The 17258-nt window shown below is 59.8% G+C and overlaps 1 protein-coding gene across 1 annotated transcript; it reads right to left on the bottom strand.

Annotated features, from left to right (window-relative positions):
* Positions 1 to 6497: 6497 nt before the first annotated feature.
* NPTX2 (neuronal pentraxin 2) lies at positions 6498 to 16919 on the bottom strand. Its single transcript, XM_051847789.2, has 5 exons — positions 16302 to 16919; positions 14606 to 14822; positions 11080 to 11324; positions 8540 to 8719; positions 6498 to 7851 (listed from the first exon to the last, which is right to left on the bottom strand). Exons 1-5 carry the CDS (start codon positions 16725 to 16727, stop codon positions 7624 to 7626), a joined length of 1296 nt encoding a protein of 431 aa, XP_051703749.1. The 5' UTR covers positions 16728 to 16919; the 3' UTR covers positions 6498 to 7623.
* Positions 16920 to 17258: the final 339 nt, after the last annotated feature.

The following is a 17258-nucleotide window of genomic DNA, read 5'->3' as shown; positions in this document are numbered from 1 at the left end:
CGCTGAGACAGACCCTCTGCCATCTATGCTGCCCCCACAAGCAGAGAGCGCCAGGGTCTGCCTGTGCCACCCCCCCAGGACAGGGCCACTTGGGCATGGCGATGAGTGACAAGGCAACCTCCGTCCACCGCCCATCGGCAGCCTTCTGCGGTTTATTTCTGCTTGAACAAGGTTTTAAAATGTGTGTGTGAATATTTGCACTGACAATGACGGAGAGCAGGGCTGCTTTGTCGAGGGGAGTCAAACAGCCTGGCAAATTTGCCTTGTGCTTCTGTGAGAAAACATTGGAAATCCAGCAGCCTATCAAAGCCAAAGTCTCTGACAGGCGAGGCACGATCCTGGCCTTGACAAACTTCCTTCCTGTGTTGAAATCCCTGTTAACAGTCACGCCGACGCTGTGTCCTGGCTGAGCCAACGGGCTGCTCTGTGAGCCACCAGGGCCGAGGCAGCCATGTGCCGTAGCCATTGAAATGATTGACAGGCCTGAATTCCCAAAAGTCAAGTGCCCATCGGCCTATGATAGCTCAGACTGGGCATGGATGTGCGGCCCCCGGTGATGAATACCTTAACATGAAATCGTCTTTGGCATGGGAAAAAAAAGGGGGGGGGGACCCTACGGACCTTCCCCCAGGCAGAGTTTAATGCAACCCACTGTAAATTAAAACAGGATGTCAAGGATTGAAATCCAGTATCCAAGACCTGTGTAGTGAAGCGCTGGTTACCCCCACGGCCTCTCAGTTAACATCCCGAGTTAGCCTGTTCTTCAGCTCAGGAACAATGAATGGCACCTCACGGTGGCTTTGCTACCTTAAAGGTGCGGCTCCACCCATCAGGGCTCCCACGCCGGAGTATGGAAACTTGAAATTAGCACCTGCTCAACATTCTGCTATTAGAGATCTGATTAGTGTGTTCCTTCCTGTTCTGCTCAGTGCCTGTTTCCACAGCCTGTCAGGTGGAGTCTGCCTTCACCTTGTGGGACCACTCTGCACCTCCACCTGGCTCTCCGGGTACCTCCACAATGGCCACTGCTCCCTGTCTTTGCAGGCACCTGATTTTCTCCAGGAGCAGGGGTATGACACCACCCCTGATGCCACCCTCCTCCAATGAAATTCATCGGACATCCATTCACAAAGGAGTTCATAGCAAAGGGACAGGCCACTGTTCTGTGCACGGTGCAAGGCCCAAACTTTGCAAATTTGGTTAAATTCTCAAACATTATTCAATAACTAAAGGCCATCCATCTTTCACACTGTCAAAGAGAGAGCTATTGTCTTTCCCAGCATCCACAATGTTAAGCTTTTTTTCTCCAAATTACAGTTTGTCTGATGTTAGCACCGCCACTCCAGCCTCTTGCAGACAGTATACGGTTGAATCATTTAAAAAATCTTCTCTTGCAAACTCTGCCTTCGAATTGCAGTGTCTAATACGTTTACATTTAGTGTAATTTCGGGAAAGGAGGTCTTGTGCTTACATTTGGGTACTCATTTTCTGTATGTTTTACATGTTTTATTTTCTCGTTATTCTTCCACCACTGCCTTCTTTTGTGTTCAATGGGTATTTTGTGGTGATATTTTAATTCATTTGTTGTTTCTTTTAAGGCATTTTTGAGGCATTTTCTTAATGGGTGGATAGGCAGTACACTTAAAAATCTTAATTTACAACAATCTAGCTCAGTTTACTACCAAATAATTAAAGCAGTACCAAAAACTTTGCTCCTCCCCACTTTTTTTCTCCAAGATTTTTTTAAAAATATTTATTTTACTTTAAAGTCACAGTTATGGCCGGCGCCGCGGCTCACTAGGCTAATCCTCCGCCTAGCGGCGCCGGCACACCGGGTTCTAGTCCCGGTCGGGGCGCCGGATTCTGTCCCGGTTGCCCCTCTTCCAGGCCAGCCCTCTGCTGTGGCCAGGGAGTGCAGTGGAGGATGGCCCAGGTGCTTGGGCCCTGCACCCCATGGGAGACCAGGAAAAGCACCTGGCTCCTGGCTCCTGCCATCGGATCAGCGCGGTGCGCCGGCAGCAGCGCGCCGGCCGCGGCGGCCATTGGAGGGTGAACCAACGGCAAAAGGAAGACCTTTCTCTCTGTCTCTCTCTCTCACTGTCCACTCTGCCTGTCAAAAAAAAAAAAAAAAAAAAAAAAGTCACAGTTATACACAGAGAGAGGAGAGGCAGAGAGAGAGAGAGAGAGAGAGAGAGATCATCTATCCATTGGTTCACTCTCCAGATGGCTGCAACAGCCAGAGCTGCGCTGATCCAAAGCCAGGAGCCAGGTGCTTCCTCCAGGTCTCCCACATGGGTGCAGAGAGCTGGATCGGAAGTGGAGCAGCCAGGTCTCGAACCAGCGTCCATATGGGATGCCGGCACTGCAGGCGGTGGCTTTACCCCCTACGCCACAGTGCTGGCCCCCAGATTTTTTTTTAATAAAGGAATGGATTGAGATTAAAAAAAAAAAAAACTTAGAGAAGCATGGAATAGAAATCAAATACAAATGTGAATTGTTTGCTTAATTGTTTTATAACCACAACAAGCTAGTTTAGAAACCCTGTACAAACATATGAAAGGGGCAGGCAGATGACTTAGTGGCTAAGTCGCCTGTGTCCCGTATCTTGTGCCTTGGTTTGCATCTTAGCTCCAGCTCTTGACTCCAGCTCCCTGCTAATGCAGACCTCAGGAGGGAGTGATGGGTTGCTGTCACCCACAGGGGAGACCCGGATTGAGTTCCAGGCTCACAGCTTTGGCCCGACCCAGCTCCAACAGTGGGTGGCATTGGAGGAATAAACCAGCAGTGGGAGCTCCGTCTGTCTGTCTCTGCCTCTCCACAATAATAATTCTTAAAAAATCACAATGCAGGTTCAAAGATTGAAGTGGTCTCTTAGCGAGCCGGCAGGGCTGGGAACTTTCGCTGCAGCCTGTGTTTCTGGACAGGGCACTGGGTGTGTGGCACAGTCCACACGGTCAACCAGACGTAAGCACAGGGATGGGGGCTTGGCAGAGGAAGCATTCGGTTGTGCGGGTCATGTCACGTGACTCCCAAAGCTCCTCCCCACAATGCAGTGCCAGGTGGGGTGGCACTTCCTGTCTGACTCCTAGATACGGGCTGCAGTCTTTTCCCAGATCCTACTTCTCCGACACCTGGGTAGCCCACTCCACCCAGGCCGGTTGCCTCTCCTCGGATCTGTCCACCCTTCTGATCGCTGCCTTGTGGTCACCTGTGGTTACCATGGGGCAGTTTGTCCAACGAGAACAACCTCCCAAGGGAGGAGGCATTGGCATGGATCAAACTCCGTAGGAACTGCCGTTGCTACCAGAACCATGACACATTCAAGCCAAAAAGCAAAAACTGCTTTTGCATAGCTTCATCCTCTCCCCCTCTTGCTATTGTCATACAAATGACATCTCCATACCCTTACGCCCATCAATGCAAATGCATTATTATTGCTTTATGCACTTGTCTTTTCGATCAGATGGGAGAAGGAAAGAGCTATAAACACCAATTACATTCCTAGTGTCTCTTATAATTCCCCGTATAGTTATCTCTGCCGCTGCTCCCACACCACTTTCAGACTTGGTCTTGAGCTTCTGACGGTTTGATTAGGACGTGTGTGGGTGTGGTTGTCTCAGTGTATTGTGTTTGGGGTTTTGGGGTTTGTTAAGCTTTTTTTTTTTTTTTTTTTTTTTTACAGGCAGAGTGGACAGTGAGAGAGAGAGACAGAGAGAAAGGTCTTCCTTTGCCGTTGGTTCACCCTCCAATGGCCGCCGCGGCTGGTGCGCTGTGTCTGCTGCGCCGCACCTATCCAAAGGCAGGAGCCAGGTGCTTCTTCTGGTCTCCCATGGGGTGCAGGGCCCAAGCACTAGGGCCATCCTCCACTGCACTCCCTGGCCACAGCAGAGAGCTGGCCTGGAAGAGGGGCAACCGGGACAGAATCCAGTGCCCCGACCAGGACTAGAACCCAGTGTGCCAGCGCCACTAGGTGGAGGATTAGCCTACTGAGCCGCGGCGCCAGCCTTGTTAAGGTTTTAACATCTCACACTCATACGTGATTGTTCTAGCCCAAATCCTAAATATCCACAGGTCCTGACAACTCTTCGTCCACGTATCTCCTGGGTCCTCCGACTTCTCTCTGCCTGCTCTGCTACTGCCCCCATCCAAGCCATCACCACCCCTCCCCTGGACCACCCTCTCAGGTTCACTCCCCATGCCCCGGGACTACTCATCAAACCACCCCACTCCTGCTTAAAACCTCCGGTCTTCTCACTTCATCTTGAGCAAGACTGGAACTCGAGCCCTGGGTGATGTCTCCCTCCCTGCTCCCTGGTGAACCTAGCCACCCTGACTGCGGCTCCTTGGCAAGTTTCCAAGCTCCGCCCTCCCGAGGGCCTTCCCGTCAGCTGTCCCCTCTGCCTGAGACATTCCTTCCAAGGTCAACCCCTTCTTTTCACTCAGGTTGCAGCTTACATGTGACCCCAGGAAGTAGTTCCCCATTAATGCCCTACCACATCACCAGGACTTTTCTTGTTCATACACTTGTTTTTCCCCCAGCACTCTCCACTGGAACTAACCTGGATTTATAAGGAGACTCTGCTGGGGTGGGCAGTGGGTTAAACCTGAGATGCTGGCACTGTTTCAAGCTCTGGCCGCTCTGCTTCTGATCCAGCTCCTGTGAGTGTGCCCGGAAAGCAGTGCAAGATGGCTCAAGTACTTGAATTCCAGCCACCCACACCCGAGACCAGATGGGGTTCTTGACTCCTGGCTTCAGCCTGGCTCTGCTACTGCAGCCACTGGGGAGTGAACCAGTGGATGCAAGATTGTGTGTGTGTGTGTGTGTGTGTTAAAGAGAGAGAGAAGGGGCATGAGAGAGAGAGAGAGAGAGAGAGAGAGAGAGAGAGAGAGAGAGATGGGGGCTGCCTTTCAAATAATAAATCTTTAAAAAGACAGACAACATGACTCTGCTAATTCCCTGTATACCTGTAGTATCTAGAACAGTGACTAACACACAGTAGTTGCCCAAATACTTGATAGAAAAATGGTAATACCTGTGGTCAACAGGAAGACGCACTTTCTTTCCAGAACCTTCCATACAAGGAGAGCTGGTGTTAGAGCCCTCAAGTCTGTCTGCCCCATCAGGAGAGATCTGGACCCATGCTGCCTCTGTTCTAGCTGCATCATTTTATCACTTTTTCAATTCATTAATCATTGATCACTCAGCTCCAGTTTCCATGACAACCCTTAACCAATCAGAGTATTTCATCAACCAGGACACCCTTCTAGGAGAACCCAATTCACTATCAAGGTACTTTCCAGCCTCAAGCAACGGGTGAGGGTCCTGCTGGGGGGAACTGAGGCCACGGGTGTCCTTTAGATGGGAAACTCGGGGCACAAAGACCTCGCTGGATTGCCCGAGTGCTTCTTGCCTCTGCTTTTATGTCAGAAAGGGCCATGAAAACAGGAGGATTCTGTCTGTCAACGGCAGGTCAGCTCAGCAAGAGCCTCCAACCACTGACAACGCCTTGTCCGACTCAACAGAGCCCTGATGCAAACGTATTCCTGCACCAGGTGGCCCTGAGGGATCAGGTCAAGCCGGCCCCTGGCACACGTGTAAAATAGAGGAAGCGCTCGGCACCTTTCCAGGGCAGAGGGGAGAGCCAGCATTCTCACCACGAAGGGGAACCGCTCTCCACCGCTCTCAGCACTCGAACCCCAAAGCCCCAGAGCAGGGACTCAGGCCTAATTTCATGCCCTGCCCTGCACTAATGATGTTCCAGGTCCTGCCAAGTCATAATTCACAACAGGTGATGGACTCCAGGAACCACCGTGACCCCCAAACTCGGGCCCAGGCAGCCTCAGTGCTGAGGGTCCTAGGACACAACTCCAGCCCCTACGGTAATGGAAACTGATGTTGCTACTTGGGATGGGCACACAGCGTCGGATCGCGCAGCTGCCAGGATAAGTGTATAAGGACAACGGAAAGTTCTGGGCGAGTGGGAGCAGGGTACCCAACTTCGCAGAGGTGGTGGGGCTATTACACCGGCCAGCCGGGAGGCACAGAGGTGGCTCGGGGAGGACACGGCGGCACGAGGCCCCCAGAGTGACCGGGAGCAAGCAGTGAGAAGGACGGAACATTCTAAGCCGTAGGCCAGCTTTGATCCCGGCTCTGCCCTCGATCAGTCGTGAGATCCCAAACCAGCTCTAATTGCTCTGTAAATTGGGATTCGCTCCTTCAGGCGGTTGTCAGGGGGATTAAATGGGATTCCGTGTGAAGAGCGCCTACACGGAACAGGTGCTGAGACGGCAGGCACCTGGAGGCCACTGGGGACACTGGGCCTGCTGGACGCCACAGCCAGGGCCTGGCCTCGAGCAGCGACGGGGCCGCCTCCTCCCCGGTATCCGCAGCTCCCCAAAGTCCACAGGACACAGGCCTGCTGCGGTGAGGCCCTGGCAAGCCCGAACAGCCGTCCTCTGGCCGCCCGCCCCAGCCCTGGGGAACACACACACCGAAGCATCTCCCAGTGCACTTTAATCAAAACTCCACTGTCAGAAGAGTTTGCGCGGCACACAATGTCAAGATGGACATGTCGCTTTGATCCTACAAATGGAATTCCCACAGATTCGCACCTCAAACATGTATGAAAAATAAAATATATAATATTTAGCTTTAGAAATCTCCCCCGCATAATCACTTTGTCTTTAAACGACCACCGCTGTCCGATACGCGGCCTGGACTCACTAAGCGAGCATCAGTCAACGACCTCCTTTTTCTAGAAGGTTCTGTGGGTTGTACCTGATGGGGAGAGTCAAATGCTCACAGGAATCAATGTGGATTAAAAACTAGCACACTCCTCACAGTGGGTGAACACCAGAATGGGGGGGCCTTTCTGCTGGGGAGGCGTCAGTCCCCGGAACCCCATGGAATGGCTGGAAAAGCTGCAACGGAACTTTTGGCACCAGAAGAGAGAGAGGCTCTCGGAGTCATACCTAGCGATGATTCAGTCAAAGCACGGTGCGGGGAGAGAGGGCAGAGGGCAGAGGGCAGAGGGCAGGGGGCGGCAGGGGCGGCCGCGAGCTCCCCGGCGGGCAGGGCTTGGTTCCGGGGGCTCCGCCAGCTCCAGTTCCCCCGACTGGGTCAGTGGCGATGCACAGAGCACAGGGGGAAGGGCCCTTCTGCAGATCGGGCGGCTGCGTTGCTGCGTGCTCAGCCGACAGCAGGGACAGACAGCATACGTGGGACACGGCTACTCCAGTGGGCCGGCTGCAGCCATTCACGGGAACAGACGGAAGTGTACACAGGGGACGCAAGGGACACGAGAGGGCAGGCGGGGTGTGGGTGGGGGGGCGGCTGCAGGAGCATTTACTGGGGCAGGGGCAGGGGCAGGGTCTGAAACAGGAGCGTAAGGACCTCCGGCCTTCTCACAGCAGAAAGTGACATTCACCTGCTGTGGCTCGGGGCTTCCCGGCACCGGCCCCCGAAACAGGGACGCCTGGGGAAGGAGCCGGCCACAAAGTGCCACAGAGGCTCCGTGCTCGTGGGGCCCCACCCAGGCTGGCAAGAGGCTTCACACAGTTGAACCGGGAGAGCGAGTGGTCCCCGCGCCTCCGTCCGTCCGTCCGGCACAGAGGGGGAGGCGGCTACAAGTCGAGCAGCCGCTCCTCGCAGCTCTCCACGGGCCACTTGGAGGCCCCCCCGAACACGTCCACGTTGGTGTCCACCCACGGGATGATGTTGCCCGGCATGTTGGTCGAGCAGTTAGCGATGTTGATGATTTCCTGCGCGCGGAGGACGCGGTCCCATATGTTGAACTGGCTGAGCTCCCCCACGAAGGCCTGCGTGGCATCAAACCTGCCCCCCACGGTGTCCTGGGAACAAGGACGGAAAAGCCGCGTCAGGGCAGGTTCACAGTCACCCGGGAGGGAGCGGGGGGGGGGAGGGGGCGCGAGGACTTTCCTGAGCCCCTCCCCCAACCCTGACCCCTGACCGCTGAAGACAGCTTTACTCTAATCACATTCACACAGGGGAAACTGAGGCCAGGAGGCGAGAGGCTTGGCCAGAGTCCCACCCTGGACTCAGAGTGGCTCCACGCTCCCGAGCACCTGGGGCCGGTCACTCCGCCTCCATCAGAGAGCCTCAAGCACTGTCTGACCAGCAGCTCCTCTGCCCAGACCGGACGGCCGGCCCCCAGCCCTCCCCGGGCGTGAGTTTCTGAAGGGCAGCCCCGCTTCTCTGCTCCGCGCTCTCTCTGCGCACCCACCTCTCCTTCAGACCGAGCCCCTCGGACCCCAGCAGCCGCCATCTCCTCAGTGCCCCTGCTGGGGTCCAGGGTCGTCGTCCCAGGCAAGAAGGTACCAGCCAAGGCCAGATGCCCACAGGGACTCAGGAGGACCCGGGAGGGGCTGTCCCACCCCCTCACACCCACCCCCAGCCCCTTGGGCCTCAGGGCAGCATGAGCCACGGCGTCAGGGCCCTTGCCCGCCCCAGCAGGCTGTCGGGTCTGAGAGTGAGGGCGAACAGGTGGTCTACGGCCCGGTGCTTCCTCGTGGCGCCCACCTGCTCCTGTCCGAGGATCAGGACACCCCCCGGCTTGATGGGGTGCCAGGGGGCCAGGTTCTCCCCGGTGCCGAGCTTCTCCCCATCTTGGAAGGCCTCCCACATGCCGTCCCGCGTGGTCCACGTGACACAGATGTGGTGCCACTTGCCGTCGCTGACAAACAGAGGCAGCTGCGCGACCTGTGGGTGACAACATGCAGGTGGGGCCCTGCCGGGCCCTGTCCCCTCCTGGGGCCCCTCCCTGAGGCACCCCTGGGCCACTGCTCCTCCCACTGGCCCAGCTCCCTGCTCTGGGGTGGGGACATGCCTGACCCATCTGCCACATATGTGACCCGGTCACCCAGAGGTGGGGGTGGGGCACACTCTCGGTGCCCAGAGTGGCTGGGAACCAGGCAGAGATGAGGGGCTACCCTTGTACCCCGGCCCTGAACACTGCACACTCAAGAAGCGGAGGGAAAACCGAAGCTGCACTGGGTCACTCTGTCCTGGGGTCTGTGCCCCTCAGGCAGGGCCCCAGGCCTGCAGGGAGGTGCTCATGGATGCCGGGTCGGGAGGACTGGGGGCCGCTGAGCCTCTGAGTGCTGGGGGCAGGGAGTGGAGGTGCACACAGAACTACAGGGGCCCATGGCCGCAATGGGACCAAGGTGCGCGTGCAGCCCTGCCGACCCTTGACGGACAGCCCTGTTGTCACTCTCATCTCCTAGCAACCTGGAGTCTCCCTCCCAGGAGAGGGACAAGGCATCCAAGGCTCTCCGTCCTACTGCGCCCTAGTGTGTTGTCGAGAGCAATTAATCCCGGGCTCGGAGAAGGGGCTGCTGTTAGGACAGACGCCACGGCACTCCAACTTGAACCAGCTCTGCTCAGGGTGGTTCATAAAGTCAACAGCAGCAGGGCCGGGCTGCGACCCCAGAGGGGCCTGGGAAGCGAGAGCGTCGGCATAGCCACTGCAATGCCCAGACGCAGCCGGGGGCTCTGAGGATGCTCTTTCTGCCCCGCTGAGTCTGACTTTGGAGGAAAGCTTTGAAGTGGGGCCGCTGCAGGAGTCCGGGGCGGCCCGGGACGGAGCTCCTGGGGACGGCACTCCCGAGCGGCCACTTGAAAGGGGCATTCTCCCTGCACAGGGCAAGGCTGTGTGGGTCCAGGGGCAGCGGCCCTCGCGCAGGAGCTGACGACCGAGGGGTCTGTGTGAATCTGAGAAGTGAGGATGCTATCTTGCAGTTTAATTGCAGGTGCGGGTATACACTGGTCAAAAGTGGCTGAACCACACGTTAAAAAGGGTACATTTGACCGTATATGCATTTGGTTTCAATAAACCTGACATCTCAAAAACCATCCCCACATGAGAAGCCTCTTACTCAGACAACCCCATCCTAGCCTGGGTAGCCTGGGAACAGCCTCAGGGCCACAGACAACTCCTACTGCACCTGCTGGCACAGGCCCCCTCACCCTGCCCGCAACACCCGACCCTCTGCTCCCTCTCGGCCACAGCTGCAGCCTGGATCTCGCTGAGCCACGGCTGACCCTGCCCCAGCCCCACAGAGGACGTGACTGGCCTAAGGAGGGCAGCCCCTGCCCTGTGGGCCTGGGAGAGCATGACTGGCTGCAGCCTGAGCTCTGGCCCGCCCCCAGCTGCCGGCCCCCCTCGGCAGGGAGAGGAGAGGAGAGGAGAGGAGAGGAGAGGAGAGGAGAGGAGAGGAGAGGAGAGGAGAGGAGAGGAGGGGAGGGGAGGGGAGAGGGGAGGAGAGGGGAGGGGAGGAGAAGAGGAGGAGGAGGAGGAGGAGAGGGGAGGGGAGGGGAGGGGAGAGGGGAGGGGAGGGGAGGGGAGGGGAAGGGGGGAGGGGAGGGGAGGGGAGGGGAGAGGAGGAGGAGAGGAGAAGAGAGGAGAGGAGAGGAGAAGAGGAGGAGGAGGAGGAGGAGAGGGGAGGGGAGAGGAGGGCAGAGGAGAGGAGAGGAGGGGAGGGGAGGGGAGAGGGGAGGAGAAGAGGGGAGGAGAGGGGAGGGGGGAGGGGAGGGGAGAGGGGAGGGGAGAGGAGGAGGGGAGGGGAGGGGAGGGGAGAGGAGGGGAGAGGAGAGGAGAGGAGGGGAGGGGAGGGGAGAGGAGAGGAGAGGGGAGGGGGGAGGGGAGGGGAGGGGAGGGGAGAGGAGAGGAGAGGAGGGGAGGGGAGGGGAGAAGGAGGAGGGGGGAGGGGAGGAGGGGGGAGGGGAGGGGAGGGGGGAGGGGAGGGGAGGGGAGGGGGAGGGGAGGGGAGAAGGAGGAGGGGAGAGGGGAGGGGAGGGGGGAGGGGAGGGGAGGGGGGAGGAGAGGGGAGGGGAGGGGAGGGGGGGGAGGGGGAGGGGGGAGAAGGAAGAGGGGAGGGGAGGGGAGGGGAGAGGAGAGGAGAGAAGGGGGGAGGGGAGGGGAGGAGGAGAGGAGAGAAGGGGGGAGGGGAGGGAGGGGAGAGGGAGGGGAGAGGAGAGGAGAAGGAGGAGGAGGAGGAGGAGGGGAGGGGAGGGGAGGGGAGGGGAGGGGAGGGGAGGGGAGGGGAGCCAGGCGCCCTCACCTTGTCGTTGATGAGCAGCTCGATGGGGTTGTTGCCCCACTCTATCAGCACGATCTCGTTGGCCTGCCCGGGCACCGCGTAGGAGAACGGGGTGCCGATGCCCGGCGAGGCGCTGGAGCGCAGCCACAGGCAGATGGTGAAGGCGTACAGCTCCGGCAGCGTTTTCTTGATCTTGCCGTACAGGTAGTTCGTGCGCAGCGGCAGGGATACTTTGAACGCATCTGGCGACTTAAAGGCACTATTGCCTGCCGAGAGGAGAGAGGCCAGCAGGGTGTTAGGCCACTCACCTGCATGGCCCCTACGCCAGCGAGTCACCTGGACCCCCGGCTCAGGCAGTCCCCGGAGCCACTGGGCGCCTGCCCCACACCAGCCACGGCCCAGTGCCGGGAGGCAGAGCCCCACCTTCAGGGAGCTCACGTCCTAGGGGGGAGGCGGGCAAAGGGAGGTGGGGAAGGAAGGAGCAGTTTGTGGGCAGTTCACTGGGCGGGACAGAGAACGCAGCTCTGCCTTTCAGGACGGGGAGAGAGGCCCCTGCAAAGCCAGGAGACGACCTCTGGGACCAGATGCTCCGTTTTCATAGTCCCGCCCGATGGCTGGAGAACTTCATGAAGGCGACAGGGGCTGCTGGACTGAACTTGCTGGTTGCATCGACGCCAGACAGCTCCACCTCAGTCCAATCTTTGGACCTCAGGTTCATCCTGAAATTCTGGCCCCTTGGGTCTCGCGGCAAGGGCAGGGTCTGGAGGCCCCCCGAGCGCGGGCAGGCAGGATGAGGGGAGCCAGGCACTGAGGCAGCCCTTGCCTCACACCCTCTGTGGGGCAGGAGCGAGAGCGATAAACCTTTCTCCATTGTACACCCTCAAACCCAGCTGCCAGTGGACAGCTCACACCTGAGGAGGCCCCCTCCACCCACAAAGGAGAGCAGCAGGTCCACATCCCCCTTCTGACCTCCCTAGAACAGCGGTGAACAATAGCAGAGCCCCCCTGATCGCCCAAGGCAGGCTGTGGTGCACCTGGCGAGGGTGGGAAGAGCCAGCCACGGCAAAGGCCAGGGCGGGCTCCTTGCCAGCTGAAGTGAATGCGCGAGGACCAGAGGCTCCGGCTCCCCCATTCTGCAGGCGGCACAGGTGGGGTGCCGAGGCCGAGAGAAGTGAGGCGACTCTGCCAAGAGCACCCAGCTGGTGAATGACAGGGCAGGGACCAGAAGCCCCTCCCTGCGCCGCGTGCAGCCACTAGAACTGAATCTTGAAGAGGCAAACGACCGTGCTCTTAATGAAGCCATCATTATCTAATAGAGAGAAGCGGCTCTCTGTGTGCAGGTGGGCTGGCTTGCTGACTTAATGAGACTTGGTGGCGGTAACGCCGTTAGCCGGGTGGCAGCACACAGGCGTGATTATCACTGGGGGAGCCCGGGGGCCAGAGGAGAGGCCGTAGCCTGAAAGCAGGTGCCCTCTATTTAACTAAAACAGCCCGGAGGTTCAGAGGAAACTGAGTTAAAACCAATTAAGGAATTAAAAGGCCTGTGCAATAAATCAGAAACTGCAGGTGGCAGACGAGGCTAAGGAGGGGGTAGCAGCCTGGGGCTAAGAAGACAGGAAGGAGGCTTTGGTCCTCACGCCGCTGATTTCCACACTGAGCTGCACTGCCCCTGGCCGGCTGGCCCAGCTTCCACAGGGTCTCGAAACAAACACCTGCATCCCTCAGATCCGCTGGGTGGGGTGGGGGTGGGGGTGGGGTTGAGCATCCTCCTGCAGAGGTTGGACACCTGCTGCTAGGCTACAGGGAGCAGATCTGTCCCGCACGGCTGCAGTCCACACACCCCACCCCCAGCCCAAAGGCTACAGCTTCCATGACTCCTCAATCCCGGCTCTGCAGGGTGGGGTAGGGTTGGGGGCCTTGGGGGGACACGCGAATGCAGGCAGCACTTAGCTTTCTGACGTCAGTACCTCGACAGTAGCTGACACCTGCCGCACAGGGTTGCTGTGGGGTTACGTTCCGATGCCGAGTGTGGAACTCGCAGCCCAGCGCCGGGCAGGCGCAGAAGAGGTGTTTAACAGGCAGCGGACGATAGGCAACTCGGGCAGAGGCCGCCACCCGCCCCCACACCCCCTTGCCGCATGGCTGAGTCTCCCTCCTCCCAGCTCAGCGGGACGCAGCTACAGAAGGAGGCTCATTATCCACTCCTGGTGAATTGAGGGGCTGCGCATTTGCATAGCCCTTCATCGCTGTCACAAAGAGGTCAGATCTGAACTCAGAGTCGCCCACACATAAACTGGCCAGCCACGACCACACAGCTTCAAAGGCGCCTCCCAGGACTGAGTCGGTGGAGCAGCCAGAGGGATTGGAGACGTCCCAGGTAAGGTCGGGGGGCAGTGGGGGGCAGCGGGCGACGGGTGCTGAGCTGCTCCTCTGAGCCGGTCCTGGGGACTCGGCTAGAATGGGCGTCTGGGGCTCTGCCCTTGACTGCACTCAAAGCAGGGCCAGGCAAGCTCCAAGGGCTTTGAGTGCAACCTGAGGACCAGGAGCGTGGGAGATGGCACCGGGCCGGCTGGGCCCCAGGCCTGCCTGTCTGTGGTGTGAGCAGACAGGCTGGGGAAGGGAGGGGAAGTGGCCCAGTGGCGACTCTGCACTACCCAAGACCTCACTGTGCAGAGCAGGGACACAGCCTTCCGGGCCTCTGGAAAAGTTCTCTCATCCCAGGAACTAAACCCCTACTGCGTGTCGGCTCCGCAGTCCCGAAGAGCCGGAGGATCCAGCGTGGGTGAGGCTGGGCCCGGGCCTCCCCCTCGCCTGCTGGTCAAGAGAGGCCGCAGGCGCAGCTGCTCTGCCTCTGGGGAGGCTCTCAAGATCTAGCGGCCTCCTGACATCACCCGCCGCCGCAGAGGCGAGGCAGGGAGGAGGCTGTGCTGGACAACTGGGAATCCAAGCCCGACAGGTCAGCCACGCGCAAGCTTCCGCCGCAGGGCTGGAGACGGCCCTGTGGGCCGGATGCGGGACAGCCTGCCCCGCCCCTGCAGACTCACTGGACATTCTGCTCCTGGACATCCTCCCGACAGTTCTAAGTCGTCAGAGAACGGCCTGTTAGCGCGCCACGGGAGACTGTAACCCTACACCCACTCCCAGCAGCCCTCAACCCCACAACCTGGCCCCCAGCCATCTGGGAGTGCACAATGCCCCCTAATTCTCCAGGGCCCCTATGGGAGAAATGTACTCGCCACAGTGTGAGCAGAGGAGGAAGACACACACCGTCCGCTGCCGGGGCCAGGTAAGAAGGGGCAGGAATTCCCAGGGGGCTGCCACCAGGCTGCTGACCCGGGACAGCCCTGAGTTCATTCAGGTTTCCAGGGGAAAGGCGCCTGGGGCTGGGGCTCATTCCCGGGATGTCCATCATCAGTCCCTTTTATTTGCTCCAATATCTGCAAACCACCTCCGTGCTGTGCCCGTCTGTGAGCCGACATCCTGGGTCCCACACCCCAAGCAGGAGGACCGGGCCACGCCCAGAGGGAGGGGCCGGCAGGGCGCGTACCTCGCTCGAGCTCGGTGACCCGCTGCAGCAGCGCGTTCAGGGCGCTCTCGGTCTTCTGCCGGTGCGCCGAGGTCTCGTTGTGCAGCAGGGACTTCTCGTCCTCCAGCTCGGCCACCTTGCGTAGCAGCTGCCTCTCCAGCTCCCCGAGGCGCAACTGCAGCACCTCGCGGAAGTCGCCCGGCAGCCCGGCGCTCGACACGTTCGCGCGGAGCTGGTGCTTTGGACCGGGAAGGGGGACAGAAAAGACGGAGGTGCTCAGACCGGTGGGAGAGAAACCCAGCAACGGGCCCGCGCCACTGACGAAGCTCCCGGCACGTGAGCGCGCAACCCTGCCAAGGGCACAAAGGGGAGCCACCTCACGGGTGCTTCCGGGGGGAGGTAGGGAAGGCAATTCAAAGTCAGACAAGAATCACTGTTGCTGCGATATCCGACACTTGGGAATCTCATTCTCCCCTCCCCAAAAAGCCGTCTTCCTCCTCTCATTAATCAGCAACATCTCAACCAACACTTTAGAGAATTATATGTCAGATAAGGACCAAAACACACCGAGGTTTTTTTTTTTTTCCAAAAAAAAAAGTTGCTCGGGTACTCGGCACTGCTGAGCTGTCATGGAGCCGTGGAAACAGCCCCCAGCTTCCCGCCTGTCGCAAAGGTAGACGCCTGCCGGGATGCCGGTGGGGAATGACAGGCAGAAATCGCTTCTCAATGCCAGGAATAGTTAAAGGTCTTCCTATGCCTTCACTTCCCACTTCTTTTTAAAACTGTTATTTATTCCGTGTCTGCCCCACTTCTTATCCCTTTTATTCCTCTCCCGCCGTGCTGGCTCTGCGGGCATCGTGCCGTCCAGTCACGAGACCTGGGCAAGCTCTCTGCCTCTTCTGCATGTCTAGGATTCCAAACGCCAAAACGCAGATACTGGGACCTGTTTCACACTACTCTGGATGGCAAGGGTTAAAATTAAGTAATAGGCCTCATATTTAGTACGCCAGCAAGAAGAACCACAATAACTCACAGACACACGAAATACAGGTATTTAGCCAAGTCTACAAAAAAAAAAAAAAATCCTCGCATAATCCACTAATAATTACCACCTGTAAGTCAAACCTAGCTTTGCGGAAAGGTATTTTGACCAAGGATGCTAAGAAAGCCGCCCACGCTGTTTTAAACAGTTAAGACGGTGATTAACTGCGGAGGTCTCTCTCCAACTTCCGAACCGAACACATCTTCCGAGACACGGAGAACGGACCCGCGTCGCCTCCCCCAAGAGAGCGCCTTAGAAAGGTCCGACTTGGAAGTTAACAAGCGCGACCCGATTCGCAGAAGGAAACCCCAGGCGCGCCAGGGAGGCCCCCCCCCGCCACCGCGGCCAGCCCCGCGCTCCCCGCACCGCCTGCGGGAGCGCATCTCCGGCTCGCCGAAACCCCCGGAGCTCCGCAGGAGGAGGAAAGAGACCGCGCGACCCCCCGAATCTCGGGTATTTCGCGCCGGGCTGGGCGGCCTGGGGGACGCTCGCGACAGGTGCACTGGGAGGGTTTAGTTAACCCCTGCCTTCCAGCAGCGGCCGGGGCTGGGCGCCACGCAAACCAAAAAGCACATCTCCAAACCCAGCTCACCCCGCGGACGAGCACGGCCCGTGCGCCCCCGCCCCGCGAGCCGGGGGCGCCCACCTCCGATCCCCCTCCTCGCGCCCCGCTACCTCCAGGCTCTCCAGGCGGTCCTTGAGGGCCTGCAGCGAGCGGCTGAGCTGCTCCACGACGAGCCCGGGGTCCCGCGGCAGGTCCCCCATGGTGTCCTTGCCCGCGGCCGCCGCGCCCCGCGCCTTGCCGCCCGCCAGCCCCTCGCAGCGCGCCAGCTTGCCCGTGAGCTCGCGGATGGCCTCGCGCTGCGCGCCCAGCGTCTCCTTCTGCTGCACGACGGTCTCCCGGAGCTGCAGCACCGCGGCGCGCAGCTCCTCCTCGGGGCTCTGCGCGCCGCCCTGGAGGGGCACCGCGGGCAGCGGGCAGCCGGCGCGCGCCGCCTCTGGGGGCAGCGCGGTGCACACGAAACGGCTCCCGGGCACCGGGCTGTCCTGGGCCCGGGCGGCCACGGCGAGCGCCATGCCAGCGGCCAACAGGGCCAGCATCCTGCCGCCGCGCCGCCGCTGCCGCCGCGCTCACTTCAGCGCCGTCGGGGCGCGCAGCGGGAGGCGCCTGAGCGGCTGCGTGGAAGCCGCGCGCCCGGCTCCGGGACCCGCGTGGACAACGCGACGGGCGCCGCCTCCCTGCTGTCAAGTGCACCCTCCGCCCCGCGCTGCGCTCTGGCCCGGCCCGGCCCGCGCGCCCTTTCTTAAGCTGTGCGGGGAGGAGGTGGAGGCACTGGCGCGTGGGGCGCGCGCCGCGAGCTCCGATTGGCCGAGCCGGGCGCGCGTCACGCAGGGGGGCGGGGCAGAGAGAGTCTCCCCGCGCGCCAGGCGGCCAGGCGGGCGCGTGGGCCGGACCCTGAGGCAGAAGCGCGGGTCTGGGAGCCTCCCCTCACCCCCTCCCCCCAAAAAAGGGGTGGGGGCTGAGGTAAAACAGCGACCTCGATGCCCTCAGGAGTCTCGACTGGCTGTGCCCGGGCGCCCCTCGGACCCACCCGGGGTCGCGGGCGTCACAGGCTGAGGAGCAGCTGAGGG

Source organism: Oryctolagus cuniculus, chromosome 19 (assembly GCF_964237555.1).
Source record: "Oryctolagus cuniculus chromosome 19, mOryCun1.1, whole genome shotgun sequence".
Taxonomy (NCBI): domain Eukaryota; kingdom Metazoa; phylum Chordata; class Mammalia; order Lagomorpha; family Leporidae; genus Oryctolagus; species Oryctolagus cuniculus.
The sequence above is the reverse complement of the archived record's forward strand: the minus strand, read 5'-3'. Positions and strand labels throughout refer to the sequence as shown.

Coding starts and splice junctions, on each gene's coding strand:
- NPTX2 (XM_051847789.2), bottom strand. CDS start 16,727: ATGCTGGCCCTGTTGGCCGCTGGCATGGCGCTCGCCGTGGCCGCCCGG. Junction 14,823..16,301: donor ACCGCCTGGAGAGCCTGGAG/GTAGCGGGGCGC, acceptor CCCGGTCCAAAG/CACCAGCTCCGCGCGAACGT. Junction 7,852..8,539: donor TGATCCTCGGACAGGAGCAG/GTGGGCGCCACG, acceptor CCTTGTTCCCAG/GACACCGTGGGGGGCAGGTT.